This window comes from Aphanomyces astaci (assembly GCF_000520075.1).
Source record: "Aphanomyces astaci strain APO3 unplaced genomic scaffold supercont1.64, whole genome shotgun sequence".
Taxonomy (NCBI): domain Eukaryota; phylum Oomycota; class Saprolegniomycetes; order Saprolegniales; family Verrucalvaceae; genus Aphanomyces; species Aphanomyces astaci.
The window spans coordinates 277901-300180 of record NW_009798327.1 but is presented as its reverse complement, the minus strand read 5'-3'; the positions used below and the strand labels follow the sequence as shown (position 1 = coordinate 300180).

Genomic DNA, 22280 nt, shown 5'->3' with positions numbered 1-22280 from the left:
AGGATGAGGCTGCGTTAACGTCATGTCCATCGTATACTGACACGATGAATCCAATGTTGCCACTGTTGTGCTGGAGCTTTGGTTTTCCTACGGTGATTACTACAATGCGAATGCTCGATCACAGATACAATAGCTCGCAGGAGCATGAATTTGATTGAAACCGAAGACTTCGTTGGTACAAACTATTGATTGTACAGGTAATGTTATGTACAGTTTCTGGGTATTAAGTGCTGGCCGTCCTCCAAGGTCGACTACTCTTGCGTGGAGGTAAATGCGTTGATGAACATCTCACGAGCGGCTGAAGTCACCATTAACCTCTCTAATATTAATGATCATTGGGAACGGCGGAACCGGCAATTCGTGTTCCAAAGGTAAAAGTTCTACATTGTATTATTCGAACGCTGGTCCCTACATTCGTACTTATTCCCTTGCAATACTGACATTGAATACTGACATTGAAGTACCTGTATTTTTGGCGCGTCCGGAGCTTTTGGGTGGTGTTCTCGAGGGGACAGTAGGACAGCATTCTCCAGGCCAGTCCATCGATCGGGGCCAAAGTCAAGTGGTCACATGACGTGCTTGAATTCATGTTACGCTGGAAAGAGTTGCCCGCAGTTGGCAATGCGCACGACGTCCAGCGGCCGCCCCGACTCGGACGCGGCGAGTCCGTGGAGCTTGGCCAGGGTTTCAAAGCTCGATTCGCCCAGCAATGCCCCAAACACCACGTGCTTGTTGTCGAGCCAAGGCGCCTACACCCACCCAGCCAGTCAACCAATCAACCAATCCACCGCTCAAATCAGTATTCATTCCCCTTGGTGATGCCACGCACAAAAAAAGCTAATACCCAAAGAGAGCAGACGGGCACTTCAACGTACCGCCGTGAAGCATATGTAAAACTGGGACCCGTTCGTATCGGGCCCCGCATTGACCATCCCCACGGTACCAAGCCCAATATGCTACCAACGTCCCCAACGAGAGATGGAGTGGGGTGAGGAGATCATGTCGTTGATTATTCACATGCACATCGACATTCATGCATAACGTTACCCGAAGGATGAAGTTTTCGTCGTCAAACGTGGGCGTCGCATACGCACAACTGCCGCCTTCGCCATCGATATCACCTGCTTGAAGCAGCGAATCCCGCACGACACGATGGACGAGACTGTACGTATAAGACCATGAAACCAAGTTGGACATTGACCAGGCATGTATATGTACCAACCAGCCAAGGTATCGCTTGGGGTTGCCTTTGGCGTCATGCACGTCGCCTGTATGGATATATATATATGTGTGTGTAAGTCCATCTTGATCGAGCAACAAGGGTATTATGTAGTACCGGTGCACAGCACGCGAAAGTTCTCAGCGGTTCGAGGCACAATGTCTGCGCGGAGCTGAAGAGACCAAATCATCTCACAACTTGAGCTATGACCGACCGAATGTACCTCGATGGTAAGTCGACCAAGTGGCTTGGCGCCAATGGTAATGTCGAGAAACACGATGGGGTTGTCCCGTCGACTGGAGCGTCCGCCATTCGGCTTCATTTAAAGCAGCGACCGTTACACAGTAAGTTTACCACGAATGGATATGACATGTTACGCAAAATGCCCATGGTACTACTGTATTGAGCCTTCAAGATGAATATAATAATGTGTGCTACGCTACCTAGAGCTACATAAATAACTAGAAAAGTGATCGAGTGTGTATCGGTTTGCAGTTAAAAAGTGTTATTTTCATCTTCACCGTAAATCTCAGGGGATTGACAGATATAGGTTTTTCCTCATTTACACACGAGCGATCTGTTCGATGGTTCTATTCGTAGTTCGTCTTCATACAGTGTGTACACTACCACGTATCTCTGCATGCGATGAAAGGTCAGAGAGGTAAAGCGAATCTCGTTGTACAATCAATCCCCTTTCGGAGTCAGTTGACCGTCGTGAAACGTTGAGTAAATTCATCATCCTGTTCATCCATGCCTACTATCAAAGAGGTCACCACTCTTTGCTCTACTGGTCAAATTTGGAAATGACGACGTTTTGAGCTCCACCGTTCAATTGGTGGCTCCCAAACGAGTGGTTCTGAGCACAACCCTCTAAAGTACGGTTTGGTCAAGTTCGACACTATTCACCATCTCGATCAAAATATTGACCTTAATGCTAATAAAGTACGTTTGGTTCCACTTTAGAACTTAATAATACAGTTAGATATTAATACTCAAAGGTAGTTTCTATTTTTAGACAAGTGTGCAGTGAGTGCCATACATGATGGCGGATGGAGCGGCGCCAAGTGGGGCCAAGGCGACGAAGAAGAAGGCAAAGATCAAAGTAAGATATCTATCCTCTTGTTTGCATATGTCAAACAAGGATGCAAATATAATGAATGCAATGTCTTGTGTAGCCCCACAGCATTTACATTACTGAACGAGTTCGAGTAAGCTGCAAAAGTCTATATCCATCAACTGGAAACGACTTGTCTAGTAGTACTTTAAAAAGGACGTGCCAACTGTCGACACACTAGCGGAAAAGGCCAAGCTCGAGAAAAAGCTTCTGAAAGCGAGGGAGCTCGGCTTGGATCCAAGTACAATCAATATATATATATATATATTTGTATATTTTGTAGTAGAATATGATGAATGAACAGACAACACGGACGCGTGGAAGCAAGAGGCCCAGGCGTTGACTCAACTGGGACAGCTGGAGAAATGGAAAGGCAACGAAGTCGAAGGCGACAAGTACTTGACGGAATGTGCCAAGCTATGTCGCATGCACACATTCAACAACAAAGGCTAAAACGTCCCAATATACATTATATATATATATATATGCCTTGCACACACATTCCCCACAACGGTACGTATGACGTTTCGTGTGGGTTATTTGCGACCGCTGGATCGAATCTCATGGATAACATGGGCCAAATCTCGTATTTGGTGGATCTAACCTCCATCAAAAACCCCATAGTGTCAACTTTTTGATAGTATCCCTGTCACATGCAAATCAATCAATCATCATCATCTTACCTTGTGTTCCAACTCGTCCACGGTCTTGTTGCGCTGGGCATTGGTTTGGGCAAGTATCGGTTCAATCGATTCTCGATGCCACTGGCGCACTAACCACAATCAAATCACCTTGATAAATCACTCGATATAGACCAGCGTACCCAACCCGACCGTGTCTTCGCCTTCCGTGACCACCCCCAAGCGCAACTCGCGCACATGTTGCATGCATTCGTACAGCCGGCGGTGGGCGGTGGCGTCCAGAGGACATTTGGAACTGGAGCGACGACGCAACTTGAAGAGTTTCCACGCCGCGGCAATCAAGTTGACCGACGCGTCCAGGCGCCGGCGCTGCCATCGCTTGTACCGTACGACATGAAGCACCTTGTCTTCGCCGCGGGTGGTTTGCAGTGACCCCATGAACAGCGACGTGAGCATCGAAATGACCTGCAACACGTACATATTATATTTCAGTCCAACTATCAATTCAATATAATGCATATGTAGGTATTTGTCTTCTTCAACACATGTGAACTCGGGACGTACGATGACGCCGCCTACAATGCCGCCCACGACTGTAATCACCCGACCTGCCATCGTCCGCGGCACAAAGTCCCCATACCTACACACGATGACAAGGGTATTGAAGACTGGGGATAGATTGATACATTGATTCTTACCCGACAGTAGCCATGGTCACAATCACCATCCACATGGCCGTGACTTCGCTGTCCAATGGCGACGGCAACGGCCGCTCCATCACAGACACCCCCACGGCCGTAGCGACCCACGTGAGGATCGTACAAGTTAAAAACGCAAACACTAGAACCCAAGCAAACAACCTATTAATACCACAAGGAACATCGCCCACAGTTCTACATATTGATGATACAAATAACCATACTTCACACATATATACATACACATATCAAACCACCGCCATATGGATGATCGAATGAATCGTTCAATCCAGATATGAGAACGATGACTTTTGAGCTCCATTTTAGCAAAGAATTGGCTATGTCACTACTTGATAAATTTTTGAAATTTAAAAAAATATTTGTCGACTTCCTGACAAATGTTTTAGATAGGGTAATAATATATATACATAGGAATCGATATATATATTTGGTACTAGTATCAAAATACATTCAAACATTGCGATAGATGATGATCGATCATACATTCTCGACATACACCAAATGTTTGACCTACTATTGTCGATTTGATACAAATTTGGGGAGGGGGTGCAATCGAATCGCGCCAACCAAACCGATCCACAATCGATCTGATTGGTTGAATTTCATTGAGAAGGTTTTGATTGGCTAATAATTTTGAGCTCATCTGAGGTAGCCAATCAAATCGATTTAAATTCCAACGAGAAACCACGCCACAACGCGAAATTTCACTCGAAAGCACAATATGTTGTATATATATATTAAGATCAATAATAGAAACGTACCGGGATGGTGGTAAAAAATCGCTCGAAAGTGCCACAGCGGCGAGTCGGTGCTGACGTTGTTGAGCGACCCGATAAAGTCGACGCGCTGGCCGTAGAACCCCGAGTGGTTGCGCACGAGACGGACGAGCCAGTACAGTCGCAGGAACATGATCATGCCCAGGGTTTCGTACGGATACTGCAGCACAAGGTAGCACCTATCGGCTCCTTCTCGCACCAGCTACATACGATTACTCAAACCCACAGACTTGATCAAGTACTATGTACGTAGTTCATGCTCAACAATGTATGTATTGTACAGAGTTTTTCTAATCTGGAGCGATATATGGAGAAGAATGAATCGACAGAACCAAATGTACAGAAGGATAGACAGACGCTTTGAGCCAATCCGATAGCAGGAAACCATGATCAACGTCAAATTAGTGTGTGACTTCAATTAGTGTGATAATTACCATAGCACACCATTTTACATACAAAATGTCAGTACAAAGAATCGATTCGTCGATAGATTTGGCGATTCAGTAAAAGGACAATATATTGTCGATTCAAAATTGGAGAGGGTGCTCCACCGAACGAGCAGCACCAAATCGGCAGACACTACTGACCAATCCAAACCCAGATCAATAACCAAGTAGCCAATCAAATTATCGACCAATTCAACATCGAATTAGTGTGTGAATAAATTAGTGTGACACTGGACCATTTTGACATCCAAAATTCAATCCATCGATAGATTAACCAGTACTACAAAGGTCCACATTTTGACTAAATGGACAAGATTATCACAGTGCGCATGGTTCTATCCTGTGGAAACATGACTACAAAGGTCCACATTTTGACTAAATGGACAAGATTATCACAGTGCGCATGGTTCTATCCTGTGGAAACATGAAAAGTGTACCGGGGGCGGGCAGGTTGAGGCGCGCATCTGGTACTCGTTGACGACAAACATTCCCGTGACAAACGGAGGCACAATCGCCATATTGACGATCAGTTCGACAGCAACTTGCGCACGAATGCGAGGGTGCCGCCACATGGTCGTGGTGGGCGCCAGTTTTTGGCGCAGTTTCAAAATGTCCACCGTGAGGCGGAACCGACGGACCAGTTCAAACACGAGCAACAGCGTGGAAATGAAGATCAGCAGCGCATATGTTTGCCCAGGTGTCGACACCTACAACACAACCATTCCCTTCAAATCATCATACCGTATTCGATATATATTATATATTATTCGATATATATTATATTATATATATGGAGTCGAATTTGTATAGAGTACGATGTCACAATACCATGTTGGAGGGGTACGTTTCAGTGGCAAACATCACTTGCACTATACAGAAGAGAGGTCGTGAGAGATGATGAGTTGTCCCGTTTCGATACGAACAACATAATAAAATACATCATTCCATCCGATTTAAAGAAAAGAAAAAGAAAACAATTCAATCCAAAACAGTCGCTGGGATCTAAAACGGATCATAGTGAACAGACACACACGTACCTTGCCAAATACATCGCAGTTGCAGCAGCATCATCACAAGACCAAAGAGACTCAGGCCGACGCAAATATCGTCCGAATGTCGTCGAAGCCAGTAGTAGCGCTTGATATCGGCGAGGCGCACCAAGTCTACATATATTCTTGTTTAAAAGTGTACAAAGTCAGCCAAGTTGTGGGTAAAAGGACAATATCATCGCGACGATATCATCAATTATCACGACGCGAACGCCGACGTACCTAGCACTGCATGGGGCGGCAACGTCGCGCTGTCGAGCTGGCGGCGGTACATGGCTTGTTTCACGCCTTGCATTTGACTCGATACGACAAACCGGCTGTCTTCGTTCACTACCTACAGTTCAGTTCGTCCTTTTAGATCACTTTTGCCCTTGGAGTGAATCGAAAATATTAACAAAGCGAACACTCCGACTTGTGTAAGATATATATATATATATATAGTGAAAGTAATTGAAATAAATACAATGAATTCCATGTATATTTTGATATCAAATAAGATATTCCACGGCGATTGTTCTTATATATGGAGCACCTACCATGCGGATGCACAAGAAGACAACGTACGCCACCAAACACACGGCGGGGAACTTGTCCTCGATGGGCCACGAAAAGAACCGGCCAAGCGTCGCGACGACGTCCGCTACAAAGGCCCACGATGAAGAATTCTCATACTTGCATACCCACACAAACATGGGCAAATGAGAAATGCTGTTGCTTGGTCATTTGAAACAAAAAAGTCTGATGGGAACACTGGAGCATGGGCAAAACAAGTAGAAACGTCAAGATATATTTGATGAAATTTGATACAAATATCCCAAGTTGGAGCGATTCGCTCAACCGATCCGACATCTCGCCACGAAAAAGTATCATTGGCGTTCAACGATTCCGAAGAAAGAGCGAAGGAAAACGAAAAAAAAATAAAGCCGCCAATCCGCGACAAGCATTTTCAGATTTTGACCAATGGGAAAACGATTCGTGATCGGGGGATTATTCGATTGTGAACGTCATATTGTCGATATATTCGAAATTGGAGTGGGGTTCTGAATCGATTGAGCAGCAGAATCACCAAATCGACAGACAATCCATCGATATATCAAACATTCACTCTTCGACAAATTCAGCACCGAATTAGTGTGTGTGACACTGAAATTAGTGTGATACTGGCCGATCTTGACAAAAGTCAGGACAAAGAATCGATCGATTTGGCAAAGAATCAGCACAAAAAGTCAACCAAATTTGGGGTAAAAGAAAGACAATACCAAATATCCATAAGAATCCCTTCAACTCTACTTTTCAAAAACCACTGAACATACACAACAACAGTGTCTCACATTCACAGAGAATCGTCCAACGTACCGTCGACGGGAAGCGGGTGGCGGTAGCAAAGCGGTCCACATGCAAGGGCATCGAGCGCCGTCGTGTTAGTCATAGATACGACTTGGAGGGTGGAGGCCACGACCAGTTGGCCGTATTCGGTTGGGGTGTAGTTGAGTTGCTGTACAAAAGTCCACACGTCCAGCGGCATCATGACCATCTAGTGTTTGTTGTCAAATATATCGTGGCGATACAGTAGATTGTATGGGGCGGTCTTACAATCAAGGTGGCAACGATCCATTTGCACGTAAACGCGAGTTGAAATCGATGCGTTCGAATGCTCAGGACGTTGGAGGCGAAGCCAGGGATAAACACATGGCTGGGTGACGCGGCGGTGGGGAAGTCCCAGTCTTGCATCAAAATCTAACGTACACAATCGATGAGAAACCAAACAATGACGGTGCCACGTCATGGACGAGCACAAGACTGACATGATCATGGCAAGGAAATATAGTAATATTGTGAAAATTCGCAGTGAACTTTCAAATTTTGCGACGTTTGTCGAATCAATATTGAATCACGCTGGAGTTCTGATTGGTTGAATATACTTGTCGTTTTTGTAAAATGAGCCAATCAAATTCACTCAAAATTGAATTGAGCCAATGTGATGATTGAAGTTCGTGGGATGTCAAGTCGATTCGAAACTAGAGCCCTCATCTGAATCGTGAACTGTTTGAAGAGAATCGATTAAAGAACCTCCTAAGGCAATCCAATCACGTTATAGAGAATTTCAGCCAATCCAACCTCGGGTAAAACCATATATATACTAATCTTTGTTCTAGTTTTTACAAGCTTAAATTGGATCAAATGGATTCGAATGCGTTTGGTGAAATGACTCACACAAGTCCAAATTTGGGTAAAACAACAATACGATTGGACACGTTTTGACATTCAAAGTCCTTTAGGACAAAACATCGATGGATTTGGCAAATCCGCATCAAAGTCAGTCTGAATTTTGGGTAAAAGGAGAATATTAATACCACGACATCGAGCATGACCACGGCCCCGCTGAAGACGGCGCGCCACGACTCGTTAAAGTACAAGTCGGTGGAAACGTGGTCTAGGAAGCGTTGGGTGAGGGCGGCATGCACGGGCGGGAGGCCCACGGCGGCGTATGCGACGAGGGTTGCGACAACGAGCCAAAAGCACGAGATGCGGACCCACTGGTGGCGCCACACGTGCCAGCGAAACGTAAACATCCAGTTGTCAAATACAGTGTCGCAGCGAATGTGGTCTTGCAGCATCACATCCCACGTGCAAAACAGCACGAGGCCGTTCCATATCAACACGTACGCTCGCACTGCCGGGTACAAGTCGACGTATCGCACGGGAAGCACGGACGTCACCTGCACAAGAGTGGCACCAAGTGTGAGTAAATCAACACGTTATTGTTGTTTTTACTTGTAAATTGGAGCGACATGGAGAATGAATCGACACAACCAAATGGACACAAGAATCGGCTGAAGGATTTAGCCAATCAGGTTGCAGGAAACCATCATCAACGTCGAATTAGTGTGTGACTTAAAGTAGTGTGATACCAATCCCACAGGACGACACCATAAACGTCGAATTAGTGTGTGACTTAAATTAGTGTGATACCAATCACCACTTTACGCACGAAATTCAGTACAAAGATTCGATCGATAGATTGGGCGAATCAGCACAAAAGTCAGCCAAATTTTGGGTTAAAGGTCAATATATTTGAGCATATTGAGGTAGTAGTTAGTACGTGGAGGGTGGCAGGTACAAACAAGTTGAAGATGGTCGCGACAACGGACAAGATCAACGGCATGAGACACAACATGACTGTCCATGACCCTTGCGACGTTGATCCAATGTACACTTGGATCGTATATGGCCGGCCGCCGTTGGCGAATGCATGCACTGATGATAGACATGGACATGTGTGAGTGGCACCTACGATCGAATCCCTACAAACTATGTACCCGTGCGATGCGAGGACGCCACCAGACCGCCGCTCATCTTGATAGATTCGACTCGTCTAAGTCGGGATGTATCAACGGGTCGGTAATTGTGACGGAAACACATATGAAGATGAGAAGCTCCAGCAAGGCGTTGTACCCGAGTTCAGCATGGCCAGATGAAAACATGGACAGGTAGCGACGAAGGAGGGGAAATACGACGGCACGCGAGAAGATGCCTCCAAGGACAATCGTCAAGACCGCCAACGACACTCGAATCGTCTGGTTGGCGTCATGTGAGAACGATCTATGGGGTGGACAAACTGTGCGACGTAGTTACCACAGTCCCGAGGGTATCGTCGAGCAACGTTGGTCGACAGAGAAAGTTGAACGCGGTCCCGTACACAGGAATGGACACGGGCGCGCGCGACATCGCCACGGGGTTCACCAAGTGCACGAGGCTGTTGAGGCCCAGCAGGAGCATCGCCGCCACCACGCGCTTCCACGGATGCCGGATGGACAGTCCCGTTCCGGACTCTTGGCGCTCCACGTACGTGCTCTTCGCTCGTGTCTTGACGACCCATGGACTCGCACGCCACCACCAAGGCATGTTGCCCTTTCTCCTCCGCTCTTGGAACAACAATTATTGCTACTACAGCAGTACACATTTAATACAGAGTATCAATACTCGATACAAAATACAAGGTTCACGGGAATAATATTTTCTCAAACCTACTTCATATCGTTGGGTTGTCGGCAACGACCTACACTCTTCTGGACATTCCACCGTTGTGAAACCGCAATGCTAATTAGAAACCAGCATTCTCGCATGATGGCGACAGTACCAGACGCGGCAGCGGTCCAGCCGATGGATGCATTGTTTGTCTTGCAGATCATCATTGATGCGATACATTTGCATCGTCAATGTGTCTCCGGCGAGCTGGCATGGGTGCGCCTGGGGTTTCAACTGCTGTCGTTCAATGTCGTAGTGTTGGATGCCGAGATCCCGCTCACAGTTGCCGACGGAAACGGCGACGAATTGACTGGTCAGGTGCGCAAGGGAAAGTCGTGCATGTTTCGCATGCACGCAGACGCACTCATGGACGCTATGGAAGCAAGCCCGTTGTCGCTAATGGTTCTTGAGACCCCGACAGCAGCGGCCACAGGGCAACTAACACGACTCCTTGCCTTCACTTGCATCGACATGCCACGGGTACCGCACACCCTCACTTACGTGACTTAATGATGTATGCTCGCATACTAGCGCGAACGATTTAACCATGAAGCTGCCACTATGAGGGAGTGGGTAAACATTCAGAACAGTTGGACCATATACAACCATGCCGGCGATGCCGTGGGACTTGTGCAAGGTGGGGTCGTGCTTTCCCACTTGGGCAGTTCCCTCGCACCTCACCTTCAACATGCTCTTGGTACGACGGCATCTATTAAATACCTCGACGTGACAAATTGCAGGGGCAGTTCATGTGGCAGATTCGTCGACTGACGCTGTTGACATGGGAAGCAATCAACCGACAACCGTCGTACATGGAATCGGTGTCATGACAGAGACAATACAGGTGGAGAAAGTAGAGGCCGGTGTGCAATGCGATGCGGAGTCATGTCAAGTCGAGACAGTCGAGAATCCGCGCATTGTCGAAGCTGCCGTCGACTGCGACGACGTCTTCATAGCACGGCGGCCTCCGCCACTGTTCTTCCAGCGTGAAGCTTTGTCACCCAAAGAAGCAAGGCCCATCAAGCACGGGGGTAGTATGGCTCACCTAATGTTTACTCGGGAGTGATCGTTCCTTGTGAAATTTGAAAATGCGCGCGAAGTTTCTGGTTCAATTTTATCCGGACGATCCAACTACCCGGATACCAACCGAACGCGAACACGTAGCCACGTTTTGGGAGAGTCCATTTTCCGGATATTTATACGAAGGGCCGTTTTTGATTGGGGGCCATGTTTTTATCCGGAGAGCAATTGTGATGGGCTTCTCCTTCTTGAGGCTCACTTTAGCATTGACCGAACGATGCGATCCTTCTTCACTGTAGTGGCAGCGGCGTTTACCGCCGTTGTATCGGCTTCCGACGTGGTGACGTTGACCCCTGACAATTTCAAGTCTGTGGTCGATGGATCGAAGAATGTCTTCGTGGAATTCTACGCGCCATGGTGCGGTCATTGCAAGAACTTGGAACCGATTTGGGAAACTTTGGCGACTTCGTTCAAGCATGTCGATGACGTCGTGATTGCCAAAGTGGATGCCGACCAACACAAAGACTTGAGCACGGAATGGGAAGTGAATGGGTTCCCCACGCTCAAGTTCTGGAACAAGGGCGCCAAGTACCCGGACCCGTACGACGGTGGGCGCACTGAAGATGAATTGGTCGCATTCGTTAACAAGGCCGCGGGCACGAATGTTCGTGCCGCCAAGCCGTTCTCCCACGTTGTGGCCTTGACGGAATCGGACTTTGCGTCCATCGCCCAAGACCCAACGAAGCACGTGCTTGTGGAATTCTACGCGCCGTGGTGCGGCCACTGCAAGTCGTTGGCGCCCATCTGGGACAAACTCGGCGCTGTGTACGCCGGCGACGAGAATGTGGTGATTGCCAAGGTGGATGCGACTGCCACCGGTGACTTGGCCAATAAGTTTGGTGTGTCGGGCTACCCCACGATCAAATACTTCGGCACCGGCGCGTCCGACGCCGAAGACTACGGCTTTGGCCGCGACTTGCCCGCCTTTGTCGAGTTTTTGAACGAAAAGGCCGGCACGCACCGCACGGTGGACGGCGGCTTGTTGCCGACGGCTGGCCGCGTCGAATCGTTGGACGTGGTGATCAACGCCGCGGGTGAATTCACCAAGGACACGTTGAACAACGTCGAGAAGGTCGTGGAAGGACTCGAAGGCGATGCGTTGAAGCACGGAAACCTGTACGTGAAGGCGTTGAAGAAGGTGCTGGCCAAGGGCGTGACGTTCGTGGACAAGGAAATCGCGCGCTTGGACCATTTGGCCAAGGACGCGAACGTGTCGCCGGCGAAGAAGACCCAATTCCAAGTGCGCAAGAACATCTTGGAAGCGCTCAAGAAGAAACAATAAACAAATAACACTGAGGGGGATTCTTGAGAATGAATGCCAACATACCCTATCGCAACATGACAGTCAGACATTGGTACCTTTGACACAGGTTGGGTATGATCGTATCGTGACGTGGAACGGTATCGTGGCTTGGTGCGTTCGAGAGTAGTGAAGTGAAACACAAGTCAAGGAAGGCCGCTCGGAGGAGTCCGTCCATGCAACGAACGAATCGACATGGACCCCATCGTTTGGGATTTCACTTCATATGATGCGCTGATGTTGAACTGAACCGCCACTGTTACATGTAGTTTCGTGTAGTACTGTCTTCAGTACATACCCCACGCGGATGCCCCGGGTTTGATTCCATGGTGGGCGCATTCTTACGATGCAGGTGCGTTCTGTCGTCTTTCATTCATATGTAAAGTTGGGCAGAGACTTGCATGCTGTAGATGTCGGTAGCTGCACGGCTGAAAGCACAAGAAGCAGTGGTATGTTCACTAGCGCGATGACAAGGTGCATCGTGTCTTCCTCGCGTCCTCTCGTGGATCTGACTGACCACCATACATGCAAGAAGCCATTTTGGACTCGGCGCAAAAATCGGGTGCATCTCCGATATTTTGACTTGTGATTTGTATAGTATACCTCGTTCAAGAGTCTGTTTCATTATCGTGGTGTGTGGGGTGGAAGAAAATTGAATCGAATTTTGGGGCGAGGATTGATTCCGGTGCCAACGGCTTCGACGACCGTCGATGAATCCTCTACTGCCGCCAGGACCGGCGGATCTGAAGGAGTTGACGTCGAGATGCATCGATCGAAGCTACGACTCGTTGTACAATCTCACCACGTCCCTGCCAAACACCGCGTCGGAAGAGCGCCGGGGCGTTGCTCTCAAACAACTCCAGGACACACACGCGGTATTCAAGAAGCTACTGGTGCTCACGCGATGGTCGGTGCAAAGCCCACTCGCTGACAAGTGTGCGGAACTGCTTCAAGAAGCACAGACGTTCCAAGACCAAGCGAACGAGACAAACGACCGGCTGTATTTCCTCCACCGCGACCTCGACCGCGCCAAGGAACGGCAGTACGACTTGACCACCGCGATCGATGTGCTTTATGGCGGCACGTATACGAGGTTGCCTCGTGTCATCAACTACGCGATGCATCCGCGCGAATTCCCGCCGGTGGATGAGGAAACGAGCATTGCCGAGCTGGACGCGGTCCTTCGGTTTCGCCTCATCGAAGAAACCATTCCCGACAAGTTTACGCACATCGACGTGCACGAAGGGTTCGTAACGGCCGGCACGTCCGGCGAGTTTGAGATGGTGTTCACCGTGGACGGAACCAAACCGGATAGTCTGTGGCTCGTCGCGAGTGTCCAAACTGTGCTCACCGACCCGGTCGCCCAGGCGACATTCAAGCATTTGGCGAGCACGTCGAGCCTGCGCATCATCCAAAGCAATGCGCCCACGGACGTCCATTACATGCAGCTCAAGATCCTCATCCAGAAGCGGCTCAACCAGTCGGCCACGCCGCTCCTCGACGCGTGCAACATCATGAGCGACTTCTGCTGCAGCCTCGCGCTGCGCATCCTCCATGCGCAGGGCCAGCTCCTCGTCGACACGCGATGGCCCCACGGCGTGTCCTTTCTCCACCAGGACCACCACGACACCGCCACACTGGACATTGTGTACTGGACCGACGCGACCGCGCCATACGTTGCCGCGTCGACGCCTGGAACATTTTCGCTCGAAGAAATGCGCAACCGGATGCATCCGGATGCGTTGCGGTATCCTGCCGCGGGCTGCTGCGTGCGGCTTCAACCCAACACAACCAAAGACAAGGCCACCGTGGGTCTGTTCTCTCTGCAGCTGTTTCCGGCGCCGCCGTCCATGCTGCTCCAGCGGTACCCGGCGCTGGTCCCCGAAGCTCTGGCCGTGCCTACCAACTTGTATGGCCTCAGCGCCGATCACTTTCTATTGGGTGCGATGGACGTCCACGCGGCGTCGGCGCTGTTCTGCCTCGAACAGCATCTGCTTGTTCAAACGAATACAGACCAAGAAGAGGATGATGGCGCCGAGCTGCGGTGGCTCACGACGGGCGAACGTGTGCGCGTGACGCGGTCGTCCCCGAGGAACTTGCGGATCGCGCGCGTCGACAGCTCGGGCCGCGCGCCGCTCGAGGTGTCGTGGGACATGCGCACGGGTCGATTTGGGGTGTTTTGCTTGGCCCAGGCTTCGTCCGTGGCGGCCGCGGTCGCGCACTTGGAAACGTTGCTGCACACTACCGTCAAAGTGCAGTTGCCGGGGGTGACAGTTGCCGGTGAGTTTGCTCTGGTGTTTGCCAGCAACGATGACGTGGCGGCGGCGGTGGCGGCCGTGCTGCGTCTCGTGGTCGCGTTCGAGCTCGAGGCGTTTGCATCGGGGTGCGCCAACCTGCCCGTGGTCCGCGTCCGCGACCGGCATGCCGCCGCCGTCGACGCCGCGGGCGTGGCTTCCGACGCCGTGTTTGTCGAACTCGTCCGGGGAAAAGATGCGACAGTGTATTTGGTCGTGGAGCTAGACACCGTTGCCGACACGACACTCGACAAGGCGAGAAAACGGCGACGACGGTGTCGCAGACGGGACTCCGACGGGTTATTTTCGCTAGGCCCGCCTGCGTTTTCAATTTTGCACGTCGTGGACGAACCCCACCGACCGAGTGCATCGTCGTCGTCGTCGGTTCGATGCTTGGAACGCCTACCCACCCCCGGGTACGTTGGCACTAAGAAGCGAAAGCGCCGCGACGTGCCGTCGTTGTCGGCGCTGCTGCTTGACATGGCCGCGGTGGGCCGCCAGCGCGCGCAGTGGCACCTCCTGGACGCATTTGCGACAAAGTACAACGTACTGCTCACGACAAACTCGACATTGTCCACCACCACCGACGATGGGTCCGTCGAGCTGGCTTCTTCAACTCCATCATCATCATCATTGTGGACCGTGTCATGCCCGTTTCCAGACCGCCTTCACACGGCGCCGCACGTGGATGTCCACCGGTTAGAAGCGCGAGTTTTTCCCGATAGCTCGGTCGAAGTCACAGTGCACGTGGGGTCGTCTCCGTTTGCGTACATTTCCCCCCAGGGGTCCTTGAGTGGAGGACGAGGAGGGGGTCGGGGGTCGTTTGTGGCGACTGCGCTACCCACCGGCGACTTGGTGTACCGTCGACGTTGGACAAACCAAAAGTTCCAGCTTCCGTTGATGGACGTGGTTGTGGCCAACGTGATGCTGCATGTGAAACCGATGGCCGAGCTGGGCCGCCGACTCGAACGCACGCTCTTGTCGTCGCTGAATGCCGACGGAGTGGGGCAGATTTACGCCGAGCGCGCCGACCCGTTCAAGTTTACGCTGGCGTGTCGCGGGTGGTTGCCTCGTTGTCAATCATCGTCATCGCAGAGTTTGATGATCTGCGACGACGTGATTATGCGCGTCCATGTCGAACACAAAGTGATGCACCAGTATCCCCGCGGGGCGTTTGTGCTGACGACCGCCCCCAGCCACGCGCTCTTGCCGTTTCTCCAAGACGCGCTCAACACCCACAAGTCCACGGCGCAACTGGTCGAAGTACTCGAACGCACCGCGGTGCCCCTCGTCATGCTCTCTCGCGCATTGACGGCGGCGTACCCGGCGGCGGTTGTACCGTCCAACTTTGTGCTCGTGCCTCGGTCCCAGACCCATCTTCGTCTCACGTATGCCGACCGGTGCGCCGTCGACGTGGTCTTCCTCGCGGTACGTCGAGGGGTTGGAGTGATGATGATATTGTTAATGACGATGTTATTAATGATGTTATTAATTATGTTATTAATGATGATATTAATGATGTTATTAATGATATTGTTATTAATGATATTGTTAGTAATGATATTGTTAGTAATGATATTGTTATTAATGATATTTTTATTAATGATAATGCTGGTGTTTTGTAGGATCAAAAGATCAACGTCCGCAGCGCACCGTCCAGCTTGGTGCCCGTGCCCAGCTGTGCCATGGCTGGGGGACTACTTCTCGACCACGCGTCCTTCTACGACACGGTGCGCCGCTCCCTCGTCCCAGAAATGGCGGCCTTGTGAGAAATCCTATAACTACTACTACTACTACTACTACTACTATTCACCATCACCACCCTTGGAGACAACTCACGTCCACGGGCGTTTTGCTTACCACTGCAACAACACATCGTACTACTACAATATATAATACTTCGAAGTATTAATACCACTTATTAATACATATACTACGTAGTAGTTTTAATATACGATGTTGGGATGTGTGTTGTTTTCATTCCAAAACAAAATATTAATACGATTAATAGTATTAATATAAATAGAAGAGTATTCCCAAATGATGTAGGGTACACTATACTATAATGTACTTTATATGAATTAGTTTTGGTTTGATTGGCCAATATTGTATGAAAACGAGGTTGGATTGGCTATTTGTGTTTGACCTACTAATAAGAGGTTTGCGATCTTTGACTTGACATGGTGGTGTCCGAGGAATGGAAGTACATGTCCACGTTAGTGCCGCCACAGTACCCCTGTGTGCGGCGTCCAGGGGCAGACACGTCGACGCGCATGGTGCTAGACGGCCGCCTCGACAAGGACGAGTGGGAGCACGCACAGTGGACGGACCTGTTTGTCGACATTGAAGGTCCGGCAAGGAAGGTACAGTCGACATCCAGCATCGACGTGGCATGACAACCTTCGTAGCCCAATCCGTCGCAAAGGACCCGTGCAAAGATGATGTGGGATGACAACTATCTGTACGTCGGCGCCGACATGGAAGAGTCACGGGTGTGGGGCACCTTCACGGACAAGAACACTGTGATGTACCACGAGAACGACTTTGAGATCTTCATCGATCCCGACGGCAGCCGCCACAACTACTAGTACGTATGTCCTTGTCATTTCTATTGTTGCTGCCATCATCATCACCGTCATTCGTTCGTAGTGAGTTTGAGATGAACTGCTTAAACACGATATGGGAACTGCGCCTCCGTCGGCCGTACAAGGACGGCAACTCCATCGACAACCCGTACAATCTGTCGGATATCCATTCAGCAGTGTACATTGACGGCACCCCCAACGATCCTTCCGTCACATGTTCAAAGTGGAGTGTCGAAGTCGCGATTCCATTGCGCGAACTGGTCCAGTTTGACGAGCGACGTCGGCGTCACGTACCTTCTTCGTTCAATCATCGTCGTCGTCGTAAACATTATGCAAAGTCTGGCTGTTCAGGTGCAAGCAGGGGACGTGTGGCGGATGAACTTTTCTCGCGTGCAGTATGACCTCCTCGTGCAACATGGACGGGTAATCAATCATGTTGTACCGGTCGTCGGTCGAATAATGCTGAGTCGAAGTAGTACGTCAAAGTGCCAAATCAACGCGAATACAACTTTGTATGGGCCCCCACGGGAGTGATCGACATCCATCGACCCGAGAAATGGTCCTTCGTCGCTTTTCTTGGCGCCACCGCTGTGGACAAAGCGATGACGTGGCAAGCGCTACGGTGGGTCCGCAAACGAGGATCATCGACGTGTACTCGTGGATGCCATGCTGTAACAATGGCATTGTGATATGTGCTGGTAGAGCGGCAGTGGACCAAGGCTTAGCCGTGGAAATGCTCCTGGACCAAGTGTACTACGACCAACGGGCGTTCCATGACGTGCATGCCAGGTATGCGGCGACGTTGGCCGAGTTGCACCCTACGTCCACGGGGACACCGTCGCCGCCGCCTGAACATCCCATTACGTTGGAGGTAGGGAGAAGCAGCATTGTGTAGAAGCACGAAGAGTTGCTTATTGCTACGACGCTTTGGTTAGTGTGCGACAGACCTGCAATCATACGTGGTGGTTGTCGCAGCCCGAGGACACGTGCATCGAATGACCCATGACGCCAAGTACACGATCACGTCGGAGTAAGAGTTGCGTCCAGACGAAGGAACGTAGCATGTCCGCCTTTGACAAGTGTCCTTCCATCACGGTGTGGGAGCGGTGACACTGACACGACCAACCTGGATCTAACATATTGCCATGAATACTAAGATTATGCTTGAAACGGGCGTCGATGCACGTTCGACATGTACACCGTCCGATTGAGTATTTTGGACATTTTTGGAGTATTTTTAGATATTTTTACCACAAACGGCGTTGTTTGCTGTGACAAGGATGACCGCGACACAGCTGCTTCACATTGTCAATACATATTTCAATACTGGAGTAGTCAACAGACCATGCACACACTGTATCCCTGCTGATTGTATCATGATGTGAAGTACTATACCTTGTGGATTGCCGTGACATCCACCAAGTTGACTGCATGAAAATGGTTACAGTGGGCTGCAATGTTGCACTGAATGAAAAACGTGCGGACAATGTTTCCGTACTACTCTAGTCCATTTCATTCGGTTCAATGTCCAATTTTGACGTATTTTGCAACAACTTGGATTGAAATTCGCGGAAACGAGGTCGAATTATCGTCAAAATAGAGAAAATCCCAAATTTGATTGTTCGGGTGTCGAGTGAAGCCATGTGTAACCACATGGGGATGCGAATACATGGCTTGATATGCAACAAACACTACATATTATTGTCCATTGACCCTGTCGCGACGCGCATCATCGGTCCGCGACGTCTCTCGTTGGCATGGACATTCAATATGCATTCCTCATCTTGGTGGGGATGATCTTCTCGATCATTCTTGCGGCGATGTACCTGTCCAAAATGTGCACCATCTCCGACTCGACGGAGGGACGAGGTCATCCTCACGCGACCCGGGGGTATGTGCGGGACACTCGTTCCCTTCCTTCATTGTTGGTTGCACGCATATCATCTAACCCATGGACGTGACCAGGAACTCCGAGTTTATGCCTGGTCTTCAGCGCGCGGACATTGAAGAACTGTATGTCGTCGATAGATTATTATTTGTCGTTGCCGCCAAATCGGGTGTCATGTGGTGATGGTTGCAGGTTGAGCGACGCGAATCGATGGGAGTGTGCCGTGTGCGCATTCAGCAACGTTGCGATGAAGCCCACGTGTAGTCTCTGTGGCGGGCTCAAGGACTCGCACTTTCTCGAGCATGCGTTGGACGAGATCGACTACGCGCTCCTGACTGACCGGCCGCGCTCTCGAAGCTACCGCGACGCATTCCTCACGCCGCTATCGTCGTCGTCATTGTCCATGCGGACCAGCAAGATGACCCTCCTCAACACGTTTCACCGCATGTCGTCGTTCTTTTTCCACAAACTCGTCGCACCGGATGACTTGAACCCTCGTCAACGCAGTGCGCGGTATGTACCGCATGTTTCTTCTTGATCGTCACTGACCATGGGCGACGCAGCATGCGCAAGGAATGGGTACGGAAGCTCGATGTCAAGGACCGGCCGTACTGGAAGCGGCGCATCTTGGACGCGACGCGTGTCGTCCCTGCGTTCGTTGTCCAGCTCATGTCGTCCTCCGATCGATTGAAAGCTCTGGCCGTCATCCACCGACGAACGTCCACCGTCCTGGGTACGTTGGACGAGGAAGACACGATCGTCGTGTTGGAAGACAAGGGACTCCACCACGTCGATGACGACGTGGCCATGCTCCATGATGACGGCGACGACGAGGATGTCAAGCACATCATGTACCTTCCCGTGGAAGCAGTGCGCGCGACGCGATCGGTCCTGGGTGAAGCCGTGGACCCGGCCCTGTGGCGCCACTTGCATCAACTGTCCCGTCAGCCGTTTTCGACCAAATACACGTGGTACCTCCATCAAGCCAGTACCCTCATGCAATCCTACGACATGGGGTACGACCATGAAATACTATTTCCTACTAGTAGTTATGTTCGAGTAGTACTCGTTCCGTGCTTTTGCAAGTAGTACATAGTAGTCGTAGTACTCAATAGGTGCCACTCGTCTGATGATGGATTTCCATTGGTCCAAACCGAGTAGTACAGTAGTAAGTACTCAATGAGTACTGAGTACTGTGGTACGTACTCAATTCAGGAGTAGTAAGTACTCAATAGGTTCCACTCGTCGGATGATGGATTTCCATTGGTCCAAACCGAGTAGTACAGGACTAAGTACTCAATGGGTACTGAGTACTATGGTACCACATACTCAATGGCTTGGTGGTGTAGGTACTGCCGGATGAAGGTGGCGAGGGCGACCGCGTTTACCGAAGCGGTGGAAAACATCGCGTTCCTCAAACAAAGCGCACTCTGCTCGATCATTCGAGTGCAGTTCAGGGGCGAAAGTGGCTTGGATGCCGGCGCGATTCAACGAGAATGGTGCGTACGTACGACAGTACTTAACTTGTTTTCGTTATGTCAAGTACTGTTTATGAATTCATTGGCGTGCTTAATTTTAGGTACCTCCTCGTGGCCCAAGGCTTCCTGGACGACGCGACGGGCCTGTTTATGGTCACGAACCGCGACGACAATGCGTACTTTATCAACCCGAACGCCGCCGCCGCCATGCATCGCCAGCACATGACAACATCGCGCGCCAAACCACCTGGGGTTTCGCACTCCCAAGCATTCCGTGCGGCAGGCCGGTTCATCGGTCGCGCGTTGCTCGATGGCCAGATGCTACCGCTCCACTTTTGCCCCGTCTTGTTCAAATGTACGAAGCCCACAATCCTCTGACGAATGACGTTCCTTCTTAAAATGTACTCCTCGCCATGCTATCTAGTGCTGCTGGGTATACCTGTAACGTTGGATGACATCGAAAGCTTGGACAAAACCATATACTCGAGGTATGTTCATTATGGCATGAGTGTTGAGTGAAGGGAGGCCAACGTAGCCTTCGGTTCGTTCTGGACCATGACAACGCGGACGACCTGTGCTTGACGTTCTCGGCGACGGAGCGTCAAGATGACACGATCGTGGAAGTGGACTTAGTTGCCGGCGGACGAGACATTGCCGTCACGGACGCCAACAAGCACGAGTACGTGGACCTGATGACGCGCTACTTGCTCTTCGATCGCATCGACGACTCGTTGCGGGACATGATTCAAGGATTGTACGAGGTCGTACCGCCCGAGTTGCTCATTCCTTTCGACCACAAAGAGGTAATAGTACCCAATAAAACGGAAAAAAACTCAATTTCGAAGTGGAAAAAGTTCAATTTCAAATTGAAAAAAAAACCAATTTCAAATTGAGAAAATATCTCAACTTCAAATTTGGAAAAAACTCAATTTCAAATTGGGAAAAAACTCAATTTCAAATTTGGAAAATATCTCCATCTCATTTTGAGTGTTGTAGTTTGAATTGATTCTTTGTGGGCTGTCCGAGATCGACGTGTATGACTGGAAAGCCAACACGGTGACGTCGTCCAACTTGCATGCCACCGAGACCCTCGACGTACGATCCACTCCATGATGATGCTTGGGAAGGTTGATGGAGGATGATGATGATGGGATGTATGTAGTGGTTTTGGGCATGTGTTGAAGCCATGAGTCCGGCCGATCGAGCCAAGCTGCTGCAGTACTCGACGGGGTCGTCCCGCGTTCCTGTGCAAGGCTTCAAAGGTAGTACGAGGCATGATGATGATGATTCAATGAGAGGACGCTTAACGAATGGGACAGGCCTCACGAGCTACGACGGCAAGATCTGCTACTTTACCCTGAAAGGCATCACGTACACGCCGGGGGGGTACCCGTGTGCGCATGCATGCTACAACCGCATCGATCTGCCCATGTACCCGCGCAAGGACTTGATGGAAGACGCCCTCACGATGCTGCTGCTGTCCGACCCCACGGGCTTTAACATCGAATAACGTATACTCCTTATTTATGCTTCTCCCCCCTACATTCCTTCCTTGGGAGCCAGGCATGGAGTACGCCCTGTATTGAAACTGTTTGCAGTCTGACCAGGCTTGGCTGTACGCCTGCGCATTGCACTGAAAGCTGGGAAACACTCAGGATCAAT

At 50.2% G+C, this 22280-nt stretch overlaps 8 protein-coding genes across 17 annotated transcripts; 6 read left to right on the top strand and 2 right to left on the bottom strand.

Moving 5' to 3' along the window:
- Window positions 1-64: 64 nt before the first annotated feature.
- Window positions 65-1599, bottom strand: H257_14984. Of its 2 annotated transcripts, XM_009842945.1 has the most exons (7): window positions 1443-1599; window positions 1337-1391; window positions 1223-1268; window positions 1048-1162; window positions 876-956; window positions 465-749; window positions 65-408 (listed from the first exon to the last, which is right to left on the bottom strand). In XM_009842945.1, exons 1-7 carry the CDS (start codon window positions 1529-1531, stop codon window positions 381-383), a joined length of 699 nt encoding a protein of 232 aa, XP_009841247.1. In that variant the 5' UTR covers window positions 1532-1599; the 3' UTR covers window positions 65-380. The 2 variants fall into 2 exon arrangements, with proteins under 2 accessions (XP_009841247.1, XP_009841246.1); XM_009842944.1 differs by having other exon boundaries at window positions 65-749.
- Window positions 1600-2240: 641 nt separating this feature from the next.
- On the top strand, window positions 2241-2797 carry H257_14983 (hypothetical protein). Its single transcript, XM_009842943.1, has 4 exons — window positions 2241-2321; window positions 2395-2427; window positions 2478-2574; window positions 2638-2797. The coding sequence occupies exons 1-4, from the start codon at window positions 2259-2261 to the stop codon at window positions 2784-2786; spliced, it is 342 nt and encodes a 113-aa protein (XP_009841245.1). The 5' UTR covers window positions 2241-2258; the 3' UTR covers window positions 2787-2797.
- On the bottom strand, window positions 2571-9902 carry H257_14982 (hypothetical protein). Of its 8 annotated transcripts, none has more exons than XM_009842935.1 (18): window positions 9601-9902; window positions 9421-9542; window positions 9285-9340; window positions 9068-9222; window positions 8319-8684; window positions 7558-7701; window positions 7321-7498; window positions 6497-6604; window positions 6187-6294; window positions 5953-6078; window positions 5744-5784; window positions 5353-5622; window positions 4455-4671; window positions 3673-3814; window positions 3539-3614; window positions 3157-3439; window positions 3017-3105; window positions 2571-2932 (listed from the first exon to the last, which is right to left on the bottom strand). In XM_009842935.1, exons 1-18 carry the CDS (start codon window positions 9868-9870, stop codon window positions 2870-2872), a joined length of 2814 nt encoding a protein of 937 aa, XP_009841237.1. In that variant the 5' UTR covers window positions 9871-9902; the 3' UTR covers window positions 2571-2869. The 8 variants fall into 8 exon arrangements, with proteins under 8 accessions (XP_009841237.1, XP_009841242.1, XP_009841240.1 ...); XM_009842938.1 differs by having other exon boundaries at window positions 2782-2932; window positions 6187-6298; window positions 6501-6604; XM_009842939.1 differs by lacking the exon at window positions 2571-2932 and having other exon boundaries at window positions 2988-3105; window positions 6187-6298; window positions 6501-6604.
- A 169-nt stretch (window positions 9903-10071) lies between these two features.
- H257_14981 lies at window positions 10072-11092 on the top strand. Of its 2 annotated transcripts, XM_009842933.1 has the most exons (3): window positions 10072-10473; window positions 10525-10690; window positions 10734-11092. In XM_009842933.1, the coding sequence occupies exons 1-3, from the start codon at window positions 10090-10092 to the stop codon at window positions 11057-11059; spliced, it is 876 nt and encodes a 291-aa protein (XP_009841235.1). In that variant the 5' UTR covers window positions 10072-10089; the 3' UTR covers window positions 11060-11092. The 2 variants fall into 2 exon arrangements, with proteins under 2 accessions (XP_009841235.1, XP_009841236.1); XM_009842934.1 differs by having other exon boundaries at window positions 10525-11092.
- A 157-nt stretch (window positions 11093-11249) lies between these two features.
- Window positions 11250-12448, top strand: H257_14980 (protein disulfide-isomerase domain). The gene has a single exon (XM_009842932.1). The coding sequence runs from the start codon at window positions 11291-11293 to the stop codon at window positions 12353-12355; it is 1065 nt and encodes a 354-aa protein (XP_009841234.1). The 5' UTR covers window positions 11250-11290; the 3' UTR covers window positions 12356-12448.
- A 552-nt stretch (window positions 12449-13000) lies between these two features.
- H257_14979 (hypothetical protein) lies at window positions 13001-16470 on the top strand. The gene is made up of 2 exons (XM_009842931.1): window positions 13001-16095; window positions 16293-16470. Exons 1-2 carry the CDS (start codon window positions 13084-13086, stop codon window positions 16434-16436), a joined length of 3156 nt encoding a protein of 1051 aa, XP_009841233.1. The 5' UTR covers window positions 13001-13083; the 3' UTR covers window positions 16437-16470.
- Window positions 16471-16821: 351 nt separating this feature from the next.
- On the top strand, window positions 16822-18502 carry H257_14978 (hypothetical protein). The gene is made up of 7 exons (XM_009842930.1): window positions 16822-17030; window positions 17076-17254; window positions 17317-17542; window positions 17604-17675; window positions 17729-17874; window positions 17955-18123; window positions 18188-18502. The coding sequence occupies exons 1-7, from the start codon at window positions 16848-16850 to the stop codon at window positions 18284-18286; spliced, it is 1074 nt and encodes a 357-aa protein (XP_009841232.1). The 5' UTR covers window positions 16822-16847; the 3' UTR covers window positions 18287-18502.
- Window positions 18503-19203: 701 nt separating this feature from the next.
- Window positions 19204-22158, top strand: H257_14977 (hypothetical protein; the record flags this gene model as incomplete). Its single annotated transcript, XM_009842929.1, has 10 exons — window positions 19204-19265; window positions 19333-19653; window positions 19704-20156; window positions 20490-20639; window positions 20720-20973; window positions 21043-21106; window positions 21154-21421; window positions 21615-21713; window positions 21781-21880; window positions 21938-22158. 10 exons carry the CDS (start codon window positions 19204-19206, stop codon window positions 22126-22128), a joined length of 1962 nt encoding a protein of 653 aa, XP_009841231.1. The 3' UTR covers window positions 22129-22158.
- Between the last annotated feature and the right edge of the window lie 122 nt (window positions 22159-22280).

Excerpts from the sequence above, each read along its gene's own strand:
- H257_14984 (XM_009842944.1), bottom strand. The coding sequence starts at position 1,531 with ATGGCGGACGCTCCAGTCGACGGGACAACCCCATCGTGTTTCTCGACA. Across the intron at positions 1,392-1,442 it reads TTGGTCGACTTACCATCGAG|CTCCGCGCAGACATTGTGCC; the intron begins GTACATTCGGTC and ends TGGTCTCTTCAG. Across the intron at positions 1,269-1,336 it reads CTTTCGCGTGCTGTGCACCG|GCGACGTGCATGACGCCAAA; the intron begins GTACTACATAAT and ends ATATCCATACAG.
- H257_14983 (XM_009842943.1), top strand. The coding sequence starts at position 2,259 with ATGATGGCGGATGGAGCGGCGCCAAGTGGGGCCAAGGCGACGAAGAAG. Across the intron at positions 2,322-2,394 it reads AGAAGAAGGCAAAGATCAAA|CCCCACAGCATTTACATTAC; the intron begins GTAAGATATCTA and ends TGTCTTGTGTAG. Across the intron at positions 2,575-2,637 it reads GGAGCTCGGCTTGGATCCAA|ACAACACGGACGCGTGGAAG; the intron begins GTACAATCAATA and ends ATGAATGAACAG.
- H257_14982 (XM_009842935.1), bottom strand. The coding sequence starts at position 9,870 with ATGCCTTGGTGGTGGCGTGCGAGTCCATGGGTCGTCAAGACACGAGCG. Across the intron at positions 7,499-7,557 it reads GGATCGTTGCCACCTTGATT|ATGGTCATGATGCCGCTGGA; the intron begins GTAAGACCGCCC and ends AACAAACACTAG. Across the intron at positions 5,623-5,743 it reads AAACGTACCCCTCCAACATG|GTGTCGACACCTGGGCAAAC; the intron begins GTATTGTGACAT and ends GTTGTGTTGTAG.
- H257_14981 (XM_009842933.1), top strand. The coding sequence starts at position 10,090 with ATGATGGCGACAGTACCAGACGCGGCAGCGGTCCAGCCGATGGATGCA. Across the intron at positions 10,474-10,524 it reads CTTGCATCGACATGCCACGG|CGCGAACGATTTAACCATGA; the intron begins GTACCGCACACC and ends CTCGCATACTAG. Across the intron at positions 10,691-10,733 it reads TCACCTTCAACATGCTCTTG|GGGCAGTTCATGTGGCAGAT; the intron begins GTACGACGGCAT and ends GACAAATTGCAG.
- H257_14980 (XM_009842932.1), top strand. The coding sequence starts at position 11,291 with ATGCGATCCTTCTTCACTGTAGTGGCAGCGGCGTTTACCGCCGTTGTA.
- H257_14979 (XM_009842931.1), top strand. The coding sequence starts at position 13,084 with ATGAATCCTCTACTGCCGCCAGGACCGGCGGATCTGAAGGAGTTGACG. Across the intron at positions 16,096-16,292 it reads TCGACGTGGTCTTCCTCGCG|GATCAAAAGATCAACGTCCG; the intron begins GTACGTCGAGGG and ends GGTGTTTTGTAG.
- H257_14978 (XM_009842930.1), top strand. The coding sequence starts at position 16,848 with ATGGTGGTGTCCGAGGAATGGAAGTACATGTCCACGTTAGTGCCGCCA. Across the intron at positions 17,031-17,075 it reads TTGAAGGTCCGGCAAGGAAG|CCCAATCCGTCGCAAAGGAC; the intron begins GTACAGTCGACA and ends CAACCTTCGTAG. Across the intron at positions 17,255-17,316 it reads GGCAGCCGCCACAACTACTA|TGAGTTTGAGATGAACTGCT; the intron begins GTACGTATGTCC and ends ATTCGTTCGTAG.